Below are 14,433 nucleotides of genomic sequence, written 5' to 3' on the forward strand. Positions count from 1 at the left end.
CTAATGAAGCGGTCTTGCTGAGGATTGGTGACACGGGGCCGTCCTTGGCGAGGCAGGTCTCGAACGTTACTGTTGTTTTGCTGGTACCTTCTTCGCCACAAGGCAACTGATTGCCTGGTCACTCCGAATCTCCTAGCAACATCAGTATAAGTCATCCCTCCTCTCAACATCCCTATTGCGACGAGTCTATTGTTCACACACGTTCGTGGCATGGTGAAAGAGAAAGACAGAGTGGACAGTTTTGGGCAAAGAGAAAGAAACATTTTCCCGCAGTGGGGCACTGCGGTTATAAAATTAAAGGCCCCTCCTGTTTTTGGAACCGCAGGAGCTTTCTAGTTTGCTGTTAGGTAGATTTTTGGTTCCTCTTTCCTGGCATGCTCTCTTTTTCTTCATGAATTCTTTTCTTTTTTCTGCCTTCTTGCTCATTCACCTGTATTTTTTCCAAAAATCTCTTCTCTTGCCGCTTGTCTCGCGATTCATGTATAGTTTAATCTGTTAGTGTTCTGATGTAAGTCCAGCAGTAGATAGGTTAAGCCTATTTTAACATACTGGAAACTGGTAATCTTCCAGTAGGTATTAATTTAGTTTTACTAAAGCCTGCTGGGACACAAGTAATGGGTTAGTGCATTTGTAAACAGGAATCGCTTGACAAGTGGCCCCCTTCATCCCCCCCTTCCTCGTCCTGATATGGCTCTGCGTAGTCGGCTGGACGTTAAGCAACAAATAAACAAACAAACAAACAAACAAACAAATTTTAGTGAGTTGTTCTCACTCACAAACAAACGGACAAACTAAAGGCAGTACTTTCATGCAATATTCGTGGATCAGCAGCAGACCTTTTGCAGGTTTCAAGTACGGGTGGACGTGCCCCGAGAGTCAAAGAGTGCAGGCCTACCTGTTTACAGCACACACAGCGTGCACTGGCTGTCGGCAGCGTCGGCAAGCTTAGGCGTCAGTCTAGTAAACTCCAAAATGACACCATGCGTCTTTGAGGACCAATTGTGAAAAAACTTCAAATGGCATATATTAGTATTACGAAGGCGAGTCTTTCAGGCATGTGCCTCTCTTATTTCCATTTTGCTTACACTGATTATATAATACTGATTACCACACTGTGCTTGAATATTCTTTGTTTTAATGTATTGAGTAAAATTGAAGACGAGGTTTACAAGGTGGTTTACACAGTAACTGGTAGCTACAACATAGAAACATTTTCTTCCCCACAGGAACGTTGGCTGTTGAGAAACTGACAAAGAGTGACAGAAGACTCCCAGAACTGCTGCAGAGAAGTCTACAAACGAGGTTTGGAAGTGGCCATCTGTCTCTGAATATAACCGATCCCTGGATAGAGCGTGTGTGGATGTTCCTTGAAAATATGGACGACCTCTCAGAATTCTCTCACGTTCGTCTGCTTCCTGTGAAAAAAGTGGAAAGAAATCCTCTGACAATGTTTCTCACCAGCAAGGAAAGCATGACGTTGCTGCCTCTGACAGGTGTCTACGTTTGCAGCAAAGCTAGGGGCATGACCCCAATGTCTGCATCCCTCGCCTCTGCCTTGACCAAGCTGGGAGTGACCGTGCTGCACGACGTGCCCTCCTATCTCACCAGGCACGGGCAAGTGCTGGGACACTTTGTCCACTATCCTACACCTGATGGTGTCATGGAAGCTGTACAGTCTGTGAGCGCCAAGTCCAGCCTCAGAACAAACGCTGTGAAGACTTTCAACTCGGAAGCCACAGCGGATGAAAAGAAAGCACTCGTACAATTGCTACGCGATTGCAGTCAGAGTTCTGCCAGTGTTCCAGTGGTCTTCAAGCAGTTGCAACTGTTCAAGGCGGTGACAGGAGAGCCAGCCAGCGTATACCAGGTTTCTGTCATTGGCCCTGAACATTTACCGCCCGTGTCATTCCCAAGAAAACTTTTGGCTTGCACCACTTCTGAGAAGTATGCTGCACAAAAACTTGGAGCACAAGAAATGACATTGTACGCAGCTGTTCATGAGATTATGCAGGACATGTCTTCCTTGGGCTTTCAGTACTCGGGAGAGGACAAAACCCGCCTGATGAGATATTTTCTGCAGAACTACACACTGTGCTCTAACACATCCCTGCAAAGTATGGCAAGACAAATTGAATTTGTTACTACAGCGTCCTGCTGTCTGAGAAGAGTAGTTGACGTTTACGATCCTTCGTCGTCACTTCTTCAGGAACTGTTTCACACTCAGCATGACACTCTGTTCCCAAGTGGAGAATTCTGTAGGCCGGAAATGTTGCAGAAATTGCAGAGTCTGGGGCTTCGGGGTGAGCGGGATGTGCAGAACGACTTGGTCAGCGTGGCCAAGCAGATCTCAGACCAGTGGTCAGGGAAGCAATATGCTGCAGCCAGTAAAATGTCATGTGGGCTGTGGAAATATCTGAAGAATTATGGACATGTGGTCAGCGCAGCTACTTTGCAGAGCATCTCCACGATTCCCTGCCTCCTCTGTCTTCAGGATGATGAAAAACCATTCAGGGTCTACCCAGCATCTTTGCCTCTCAAGCCAAGCCCTAAACTGGTGAAACCGTCAGAAATGTGCAGCAACAGCCTACTGACTGTTATTGGCTCCGTGCTTCCAATTCTACGCTCCTCCGACCTACCTATGGAAGTTGCTCTCCATCTTCAGGTAAAACAACACCCAGCACCTGCTGATGTCTTGCAGCATCTCAAAAACGTCACTCACCACTTCTGCCAAGAGGAAATCATCCAGTACAGACCACTTCTGATTGACATTTTCCAGTATCTAAGACCCTACAAGTCTGACATCTCAGTTACTGGACGCCTTGCAGATGAAAAGTGTGTTCTGGTGGAGTCAGGAGACCAGTTTGCCAAGCCCTGCAGTCTCTGGATAGAAAAAGAAGAGAGCGACCTAAACTTGCAGCCATATCGGTTCTCTGCTCCTGTAGAGATGACAGCCTTCAGAGACTTCCTGGGAGAATGTGGCAGTGCATGGAGCCAAGACGATGACATGCTGCTTGCTGTCTTGGAAGAGATCCAGTCAAAATACAAAGAGCAGAAGTCAGCGCACCCAGACTTCTCCAGGGACCTACAACTTGTGGGTCAGATCCTGTCCCGATTGAAATTATCCGAAACGGCGCGTGGCGGCAAAACTTTACTGCCAATCGAGCACAAGCAACCTGGTGTACTTCGATTCAAGCCAGCCCGAGAGTGCACAGTGTTACCAGGAGTGTCTGCAACTAATACCGATTCGTCATCAGAAACGTACTTCTATGTTCATCGTGACGTTGCTGTTCAGACAGCCCTGGACCTGGGCGCTCTGCTGATGAAAGATCGCGCTCTCACTGGTGTGGAGGGCCTTGGTCTAGACTTTGAGTATGGACAACACGAGGATCTCATAAATAGACTGCACGGCATTGTGAAGGACTCCTACACTGACGGATTCTCAGTTCCAAAAGAACTTGTACAGAATGCCGATGACGCACGTGCCACCAAAGTCTGCTTTCTGCTTGACGAGCGAGAGAACCAAAATGCGAGGACAAACCTGATTGATGAGGGAATGGCTGGACTTCAGGGCCCCGCCATCTGGGCCTACAACGATGGAGTCTTTTCTGAAACTGATTTTGAAAACATTGTAAAGCTTGGGGCTGGTACGAAGAAAGATGACGCATCAAAAGTTGGTAGGTTTGGTCTTGGCTTCAATGCAGTCTACAATTTGACAGACGTTCCCTGTTTCATCAGCAAAGACAAAATGGCCATGTTTGATCCACAGTGCAAATATCTTGGCAAAGGAGCAGGCCTCAAATTGGACTTCACAAAGCCTATTAACAAGGACCTACTGACTAGAATGCCTAATCAATTTCTGCCTTTCCAGAACGTCTTCGGGTGCAGTCTGCAACACAATGCAGAGGTGTCTTATGAAGGAACACTTTTCCGGTTTCCTTTGAGAACAGCAGAGCAGGCTAAGGAGAGTAAACTAAAGTCAGAGAGCTATTCTGAATCAAAACCACGCGAGTTCCTGAAGATGCTGCTGGACAGAGCTGGAAGTCTGCTGATGTTTACCCAGAGTGTGACAAAACTTGAAGTGTTCCACTTGCCGAGTAGTTGTTCAGACCCCAGAGAGGCGAAACTACTGCTGACTGTGAGAAAGAACAACTGCCTGCCACCAACCATGATCAGCGAACCAGCCCAGCTTGGCGCGAAGAGCGTGTTGAGATTCATGAAAGATGAGTGGTCTTGGGAGAACAGAGACATTAAGATCAAGCAGATTGTAAAGATTGACCTTAAAGTGACGGACGAAGCCAGCAGCGTGTGCGGAGTCAAAAAGACAGAGGGCAGCACCATGTGGCAAATAGCCTGGGCATCAGGAGTCGACGAATCGGCAAAGTTGGCACACAGATACAGGCAAGAAGGTCTTGTGCCGCTGGCCGCGGTATCAGTTTTAGTCTCTGACAATAGCTTGTTAGCATTGAAAGATAGCCCTGCAGGATTCTATGACACTGGCCATCTCTTCTGTTTCCTGCCTTTGCCAGAGGAACTAGCACGTGTAACACTGCCCGTTCACATAAATGGAACGTTCGCATTGACATCGGACCGCAGGAGCTTGGTGGTCAACATCGAAGAGGAGTTTGAGAAATGGGAGGCGTCATGGAATTGTGCATTGTACGGTGACGCCATTTGCCGCGCCTACTTGCTGGCGCTGGAGTTGGTGCAAAAGGAGGCAGCTGGGGGTTCAGACTTCAGCAAGTACTTTGACTTGTGGCCAATGTCCAGTGTTGATTCTCTCGTTGAAAGCTTTTACAATCATCTTCTAACTGGAAACAACAAGGTCCTGCCTGTCCCATGCACCAGACAGTGGGTGACCTTTCAGGACGCGTGCTTCCTTCAGCCAAACTTCAGAGATTCTGGCTGTGGCAAGACTGCATGGATGGCTCTTCGAGAGTTCTGGATAGGACCTGGCCACGTTGTGGATGTCCCATCTGACATCTGTAAGCTGATGAAGAAAAAGGGCCCAAAAGGGATGTTCGGTAAAAAAGTCATCAGCGAGCTTGCTTTTTACCGGGATTTCTTCTTCCCCAACCTGCACAGTGACTGGTGGCAGCCAGATGAGAGGGACAGTCTGATTCACCACGCCTTGATGAGGAGGGACACGGACATCGATGAGCTGATCAGAGTCAACGCTTGCATCCCTTGTGAAGGAGGACAGCAGCTTAGGAAACCCAGTGAGCTGGTTCATCCACGGGGACAAGCAGCCAAACTCTTCCTTCCCTGTGAGTGTCGATTCCCTCAGAAAAAAGATGAAACGCAAACAACATCTACCAGGACTGATTTCTGTGACGATAACACTTCTCTTTTAAGGTTGGCTTTTCTCGGAATGATCAAAGACGAGATGCCTTGGGACATGGTTTTAGACAGAGCAGGAACTGTGGGACAGTTGAATGTAGCAAAGAAAACAGCAGATTGTCTTAGCCGCGCTGCAAGTTTGATTGAATACCTCTCCACATCAAGAGCCTTTGACTCTGAATTTGCTTTTGAAAATTGTCCAAGCGAAGTAAAGGCATCACTGTCACAAACTGCTTTCCTGCCTGTACTCAGCAAGCCGGACGACTGGCCTTTTCAGTGGGCGGGGGATGAACCTGCAGAATGTGTGCTTCTTTCTCCACCCTCTCAACTTTTCTCTGACAGCCTGAAAAATCTGGTTGCCTGCAAAGAAAAGCTACTGGACACAAGATGTCTGCAGGGATCGAAGACACTTTTGACAGGAAAAGTCCGAGAAATGCTGAAAGGTCTTGGAGTTGCCGTCGAAGAAGATTATGGTCGTGGTCAACTGCTTGACGCTGTCTTGCAGCAGCTGCTTGCCGTCGCAGAACATCATTGTATCAACCCTACCAGCAACAAGGAACTTGTTCAGTCCATAAGCACTAACGTCTATGCTTACCTGACAACATGCTTGAGACGAGATGAACAGCATAATCTTGGAGAGCACGTCCATGAATTTCTGTCGGACAAAGACGTCGTCTGGAACGGCACTCAGTTTGTGTCATCATCCCTAGTTGTTTTTGTGTGCCCTTTCAACTGTTCGCCTTATCTCTTCAAGCTTGAAAGTAACCTCCAGGGGTACAGACACTTCTTTGAGGCTGTTGGAGTCAAACAAAGTTTTGAAGCAAGTGACGTAATTTCGGTTCTGCAAATACTGAAGAGAGAGAATGACGGCATCCAAATTCCAGATGAGACCATCACCATTGTTTCACAGCTCGCACTGCTGCTTGGAGCGATCACAAAGAGATCTCCGCAAAACGAATCACTGGACAAATCGCAGGTTTTTCTTCCAGACAAGCACGGCATCTTGCAGCCTGCAACCCGTCTTTGTGTGGATGACTGCCTATGGCTGACCGAGTCTGAACATTTAAAGTTTGTACACGACAAGATCCCCACTGAGACAGCACGTCTCTTGGGTGTAAAAACCAAAAGGAGTCAGGATTATGACATGCTTACTGAGTCCATTTCTGTCCCCTTTGGTCAACACGAGGAGCTGACAACTCGCATTAAACGCCTGCTGCAGGGATACACATTTGACTCTTCCCTGTGCAAGGAGCTTCTGCAGAATGCCGAGGATGCCGGAGCGACAGAATGCAAATTCATCATGGACTTCCGACACCTAAAAACAGACACCGTGCCACCCAATTGGAACGCTCTACAAGGCCCAGCACTCTGCTTCTACAACAACAAGTCCTTCACAAAGCAAGACATGGAGGGAATTCAGAACCTAGGGGTTGGCAGTAAAGGAGGTGATGCGTTGAAGATTGGACAGTTTGGCGTTGGGTTCAATGCTGTATTTCACATCACTGATGTGCCTTCGTTCTGGACGAGGGAGGATGATGAGAAAGAAGTGATCTGTGTTCTTGATCCAAATTGCACGAACGTACCTGGAGCACAACCCAGTGACCCAGGCAAAAAGTTTATCAAGATACAGCACATGAAAAGAGAATACCCTGACTTTATCTCTGCGTATCTCAGTGAAGCCATTAACATGAATCAGCCTGGAACATTATTCAGGTTTCCTCTGCGCACAACGGAGATGGCAGCGTCTTCCAGTATCAAGCATGAAGCAATTAGAGAATTGGACATCAAATCTATGCTGGACAAATTCATGCAAGAGATACATCCTTGCCTTTTGTTTCTGAACAACATGCAGAAAATCGGTATTTTTTCGGTCCAAAGAGATGGCTCACTGAAGAAAGAATTTGAGGTGAACAAAACACTCGATGAATTGAGCGTACAGCAACTTTCAACCTTCAAAAAGTCTCTGAAGGAGGCATCCAGGTTGGTGGAAAATGAAACAGTGAGCGTCACGGACATTCCACCATTGGAGGCGGTGGTTCAGTTGGAGCTGACAGACTCAAGTGGCCACAGAGAACAGTGGCTAACAGTGCACAAAATTGGTTTTGCAGAAGAGGTTTGTTTGACGCCCAAGCTGCAAAGTGAATGGTGCAAAGAAAACTTTCGGCTCTTGCCACGTGGAGGTGTAGCTGTGAAAGTGGCAGATGAAACACAGCAGAATAAGAGGCAGACCACATCTCAACTGGAGCATCAAGTCTTCTGCATTTTGCCATTGCCTGTTTACACGATGATCCCCATGCATGTCAATGGTCATTTTGCTCTCGATCATGAAACTCGCAGGAATCTATGGGATGCAGGCAGCCATAAAGACGATGTGAGATCCGAGTGGAACGAAGCCATTGTTCTGCATGTTGTCCTTCCAGCCTACATCACTGCGCTGCAGCAGCTGCAGGATGTCTGGTTTCCTGCGGGAGGTAGAGACCTCAGTAAACAAGAGCTCTCAGCAAAACTTCAAAGGTACCATGCTTTGTTTCCACTAGTGAAGGATGCAAAAAGTGATTTATGGAAGCAGTTGATGCATGCAGTCTATGCAACAATAGCAAAGAACGAGTATCCCATATTCCCAGTTCTCTGCCCAGAGCAGCAGGAACTTGAGTGGATGCCCGTGACGAAGAAAGGAGGTTTCCCAGGGTACTTCAACAACCTTGTTGCCTTCTTCAAAGACCTTCAGGCCAAAACGTCACAGGTCACACTGACAGTGGGTCGGTCTACACCAGCAAGCCATGCCACCCCAAGTGGTCCAAGTCCACGAGAGATAGCAAAACAGTTTGAGGTCTTACTGAAGAAGCTGAACATGAAGATCCTGGAAGCCCCTTTCCACGTGTTTGAGTGCTTCAAGGCCAGTGGAGTGGATGACGTGCGGGAGGTGACGCCCCAGTCTGTCCTGCAGTTCCTCGTGTCTGTGGACCAAGGTTTCAGCACTGGGTGTAATCTTGACAACCTACCCAAACCAGTGGCAGACACATCTCTTGAATCACCCGACAAGGTCTGGGAGTTGGTCTCATTTGTCAGTAAAGGCCTGACTTTCTTGGACAATTTGGATGGGATACCGCTATGTCTGCGACAGTCTGGAACCCTGCACAAGTTCAGCTCCTCCGAAAACGCGCAAAAGCCCATTATCTCAGAGTATAGCCAGCTGCTGCCGGGCTCTGCTAAAGAGTTTTTACACAAGCACATCATCATGTACTTTAGTATTCCTGAGAAAACAAAGCCTGTTCTCCAGCAGCTGACTATCGAGATGCTTGCTTGCAGGCTAAAGTACACACTTACAGAGCCACAGTACTGTGCAGGGAAACATTGTGAGTTGGAGCAAGAAAAGCTTCCGTATGCTCTATGGATCAAAGATTTGTGGAAATTTCTCGAGTCCCAGATTAAATCTGAGTTACGAAACAATCGCAGCAGTAATGACACGGCACACAAAGATTTTAGGGAAGAGAAGAAGAGTGAACGCAGAGAGCTTCGAGAGATAGCTGAGAGTATGCTAGAAAGTCTCAGGGAGTGGTGTGTGCTACCCGTGACGAAGAAAAACGGCACCCACGAGAAGCGTTTCCTTTATCCCCTGAAGGACATGCATCGCGTTGTTCACCTTTCATATGCACAGGATGAAACAAACAGTCGTTTGTGGGTGATATTGGGCAATCTACCACTTCCTATGCTGGATAAGGCTTCACTGCTAGGTCTCAGCATTGCAAACGACCTGGTTGCCTCCATTTGTCACCCAAGGGCACTTCTTCATGCTCTGGTCACTTGCGTACAACTCTCTGCAAGTCATGAGGACGGTTGCACTATTCTGGATTACTTCGGTAAAAACCTCAAAACTCTCATGGAAATGTGTACAGATGAAGCAGAGCTAAAGCAAGAATTGAGAAGTTTGCCGCTGTTTCCCTCTGTGGGTGGAAACCTTGTCTCAATCCCCGGCAACGTTAGTGTTCTCTGTTTGAACCCGTCTGTGCCCGAGGAGGGTCTGATGCAGTGGTCAAGTGGAAGAGACCGGTCTGTATTTCTACTACGAAGAGAACACCTACCAAAAGACCTTGTAGGTTATCTGGGATTGACTGCTTTGAAAACTCTTGATTTCTATTCACAATATCTGCTCCCGACCCTTGCAGCTCTCCCAAGGCAAAGCATTCTCACTCACATGAAATTTCTGAAAGACAGTGTCGAACGGGAATTATCTGATGAAAATGTAAAGTATCTTGTAATGCAGCTGAGATCTACTGCGTTTGTGGAAGTCCAAGGTACTTTATACAGAGCTCAAGACTTCTTCAACCCCCATTTTTTCGTCTTTGGGGTCATGTGTACACGCGACCAGTTTCCTCCTGCGCCATACTGCACAAGGGAATGGGAAGGGTTCATGAAAGCGGCAGGAATGGTGAATCATGTCAGTGCTGACTTGTTTGTGGAATATGCGCATTCAGTGGCAAATGAGGGAAAGCCTCAAATAACACAGAGCGTGCAGAAAAAATCTGAAACACTTGTCGGGCATCTTTTTAGCCGAAAAGATTTGACAAATGGCTGCCTGCTTGCGGATGTCAAAGACATTCAGTTTCTTCTCCCTTCAGATTGGAGATCATCTAGAGAAGGTCAGGGGTTGCTGCTTATCGCTCAGCCATTCTGTCCACCAAGACTGGTGTCATTTGCTGAAAGCTGCTTTGAACAACATGTGCACCTTGTCTGGAGCAGCAGCTGCATACTTCACTCGTATGCGGATCCTCAAATTCACTGTCGCAACAAAGAACAGGGAGCAGTCATGCACCAGCTTGGTCTCCAGCAAAAACCACCGAAGCAAACAGTTGTCCAGCACTTGCGAAATGTGGCTCAAACTTTAGCCAGCGAAAGAGGGCCTGAAATATTTGCTGCATTGGAGCAAAACAAACGTCGGCTGATTGTCGTGATGGAGGAACTTTATGGATATCTTGAAAACAACATGAGCAACAGCGACATTCGCAGTCTCAGCCAGCTTCCAGTGATCTGCGACATTGACAACAGCCAAATGTTGACACCGTCTTGTGTCGTGATAGATCTCCGGCCTACAGAAATGATAAAAGGTCATATTGAAAAAGCTCCGCTCACATTTGGAAGATACTTCAATTTGTTTCAGAAACTAGGTGTGGTCCAATGTGTAACAGCAAACCATTACGCTGTTGTGCTCGCATGGTTGAAAAACGAAACAGGCAACGAAGAGCTGCACGTGGAAGAAATGAAGATCGTCAAAACAGCTGTCGAAGGTCTCTTTAGGTGCCTCAAATTTGGAGATGAGAAACAAAAGCAAATGGAGGTTCCAACGCTCTATCTTCCCACAGAAGAAATGATCCTGCAAATGTCAACCGAAATTATGTATAAGGACAGCAGATTTGGAAGTAGGTTCCAGGACTGTCCAACAGATATGCATTTCTTTCTTGGATTCAAATTGTTAGAAATCAGTGTTAGTACTCCCCTTGAAGAAGTAGCACTACTGCCCAGGAACCATAGGATGACAATGCTGTCGGACGTTGTCAAGGAGGTGATTCCTGATGAGACAAAGAACAACTCAACAGAAGGGGAGTGTTCCCGAGACCTCATGGCCAAGCTTCATCATCCAAATGCAACAGCAGGCATTATTCGTCTTATGTACCACACGTACTATCTTGCTGACTGTTCGTTTGGCGAGCAAACTGCTGTCGATGTACAGGGAAAGCTGTCCCATGTTTCTGCAAGAGAGATCACAGGTTTGAAGACCATGTTGGCAATTAATGACAGAACGATTCCTGGCAGTGAGTTACTAAAACCGTCCTTTACCGAAAAGATTCATGGTACACCAAGACGAGCTGTTGTCTACCTTGATACTGAAGCAGCCGAACGAAGCACAAACGTTAGAGATCCATCCATGCACAGTCTGGCCCTTGCTATCATGTTTGTTCTGAAAACAGACTTGAATGAGCTTTTCTTGAACGAGGTGTTGCACTCTCCAGAAAGTGCAATGACTACGCTAGACGATTACGATGTTGCCATGTGTGATTTCAGCCATGTCATCGAGGATTCTGTGATTCCAACAGCAGGAACATTTGTACCGGTGCGTCATCACGATCACCTTGACAACAGTATTTGCAAATTTGACCCGAAAGAGCACGTTGGCTTTGAGGTATATGACCCAGACGTGGAGGGTGAAAATAGGGAGGGTGGCGATGCTGTCTACATCTACGCAGTTGTTCTCAGAGAGATCACTGCAGCCAATGGTGGTGCAGATGTTCCTCTGATTGCACGGCGATACCGGATTTACCTCGGAACTGATCGTGGGATAGCCGAAGTATCAGTGACGCAGATTTACAAGTTCAAACGCAGAGCTAGACGCAGCACATCCACAGCGCTTGTGGAGTCCGAAGCACAAGATTCTGAAGAAGAATTCCCGATAGACATCATCCAAGTACTCAATGAGATACGGAAGCTTTTCAATGATACCTGGAGGCAGTTGTCTGATGACAAGGACAGGCGGCGAGTTGTTAAACGGCTTCTGCTCAAGTGGCACCCGGACAAGAACCCCGGCAGACAAGAGTTCTGCACGCAGGTGACGCAGAAAATCCTGCAGTATGTTGACATTCTGAACAGTGGCAGGGATCTGCCTGATGATCAGGACCTGGATGACGTTGACGGAGCTCCAAGGAATCATGGCTCATCATTCCCATCGTCTTTCTACGCTCACATGAACGCCAGAGCGCAGAGTCACCGTGCCTACTCCGAGTCAACGTCCAGCTCCCAGAGTGGCCCCTCGCAGAGAACTCCCAACCCGCAGCCAGGGGAAGGTCGGCGATGGTTCCGACAAGCTGAGGCTGACGTCACATCAGCACGTGATGCGAGAGGAGCAAGTGACAGGGGAAGAAACTGGATCTGCTACCAGTGTCACCAGGTCAGTATTTTTATAACAATGACCTCATTTAAAGGGATAATACCTGGCCCTCGAATGACTTCTAAAGTTATACCATAAGATTCTGTGTTACAGCGCAGGAGGACAGCTTACATTACAAGTGTTTTAAATGCTAAATTAAATGTCGTAGAATTGGGGAAAAGGCACTCTTTGTTGGTTTGGCTTACTTCCACTGAGTAACTTCCCTTATTTGTGAACGTAATGCTTGTAACTAGGCTGCCGCGTCAAAGAGGGCGCTGTCGTCTTGGCGTCACTCAAATACTCTTTGTTTCCAATACAGGACAGAAGCACAGAAGCTCATTCACCCAATTTGATTTTCTTACTCTTTTGTTTGTTGAGTATGTCCCCTAATAAATCCCAAAGTGACAAAGTGTTCTTCTCGAGAAAGGCAGTAACCTGACCACAGAAAAAAAGTCAATGTTCGTTTTGTTTTGTGTATGTGCTTTGCATATCCAGAAGAAAAGTTCTTGAATCTGCATACTTACAATTCCTCTCCTTTTAACTACTTAGTTGCACCGTTTCTTGATTTGCAAAGTGTGGTTCTAAGTGAAACTCGGAAGCTTCAAAGAACAATTAAACAGTCTACTAGACAAAAAGCAAACTAATTGTAACGTGAACCACATTTTGACCCAACCAGCCTGTCCGACGTTCTTTTAAGCGTCCAATCTGTTCTGATGTTCAGGCGGTGGAAAAGGCGCTGAAAGCAGTGCTGTACTCTCGCGATGCCGACGGTTTCAACATGATGTCCCACAAATTGCCTCAGCTGGCCCAGAGTGTTGGAGACTCTGAGCTTCTCCAGCTTGCACAAGTCCTTGAAAGTCGACTTGGACCTCATACACGCATGCGCTACCCAGATGTTACGAAGTACCCTCGTGTCCCTGCTGACGAGTACAGTGAGGATGACGTTAGCTGGGCCTGTGGCGTAGCTTCTCGCGTGGTGGATCGTGTGCAAAGTCTGATTTAGGTAGGTGACAGTGTGTTGTTGTTGTTGGTGTGTGTGTGTGTGTGTGTGTGTGTGTGTGTGTGTGTGTGTGTGTGTGTGTGTGTAAGACAGAGAGAAAGAGAGGGCTTAAGAGATACTTACAGTTACAGGTTCACGTGCATAAAAAGAAGCTATGGAGACATCAAACAGGCACAGATGAATCATCAATTGATCAGTTACCATCAATTCTCAGCTTTGTAATATTAAATGATGGTATAAAGGAGTCCCAAGGTAGACAGGCATTTAGGAACACAGTAGTGATCAGGCCAAACAAAAATATATGTTGGTTTAGGGTAACCTGACCAACCCTATTTTTTCCCGCCGGCCCTAAAACTTTTTTTTCATTTCTCAAAATATTTTTAAAAAACCCAGCCTCTGGCACATTTTGAGAACCATACTGAGACTAAAATAAAAAATAAAAATAAACCCGACCTACCGACCCTATTTGTTTTGGTCATGTTACCCTGAACCAACATATGTTTTTGTTTGGCCTAAGGACAAAGTGGAACAAAAAACAATTTATTTTATTTGTGCTTGTTTTCTGTAGGATTCCCTTGGCTGCTCACCAGAGATTTCCTGTGCTATGTGGAAGTTTCCTTAATGGTTTGCTGTAACACAATGTTACACAGGAGTATCACTTCCGAAAGTAACTCGTGAACTGCACAGCTGTATTTTCTTTTGTTGCTTTTGATCAATTCGTCAAAAATCAATGCTCTAGGTTACATTGCAAATATAATATGTTCAATGTTTGGTCCTATTTTTACATTTAGTCAAGTTTTGACTAAATGTTTTAACGTAGAGGGGGGAATCGAGACGAGGGTCGTGGTGTATGTGCGTGCGCGTGTGTGTGTGTGTGTGTAGAGCGATTCAGACTAAACTACTGGACCGATCTTTATGAAATTTGACATGAGAGTTCCTGGGTATGATATCCCCATACGTTTTTTTCATTTTTTTGATAAATGTCTTTGATGACGTCATATCCGGCTTTTTGTGAAAGTTGAGGCGGCACTGTCACGCTCTCATTTTTCAACCAAATTGGTTGAAATTTTGGTCAAGTAATGTTCGACAAAGTCCGGACTTCGGTATTGCATTTCAGCGTGGTGGCTTAAAAATTAATTGATGACTTTGGTCATTACAAATCTGAAAATTGCAACAA

The 14,433-nt window shown here is 46.5% G+C and overlaps 1 protein-coding gene across 1 annotated transcript in view; it reads left to right on the forward strand.

The window, feature by feature from the left end:
* Nucleotides 1-14,033, forward strand: part of LOC138975704 (sacsin-like) — a 31,927-nt gene extending 17,894 nt beyond the window's left edge. The window contains exons 7-9 of the mRNA XM_070348447.1: nt 1,227-12,277; nt 12,978-13,259; nt 13,825-14,033. Of these exons, the coding sequence (XP_070204548.1) occupies nt 1,227-12,277; nt 12,978-13,259 (11,333 nt within the window). The 3' untranslated portion in view covers nt 13,825-14,033. The remainder of the gene's footprint in view (nt 1-1,226; nt 12,278-12,977; nt 13,260-13,824) is intronic.
* Nucleotides 14,034-14,433: the final 400 nt, after the last annotated feature.

Source organism: Littorina saxatilis, linkage group LG9, assembly GCF_037325665.1.
Source record: "Littorina saxatilis isolate snail1 linkage group LG9, US_GU_Lsax_2.0, whole genome shotgun sequence".
NCBI lineage: Eukaryota > Metazoa > Mollusca > Gastropoda > Littorinimorpha > Littorinidae > Littorina > Littorina saxatilis.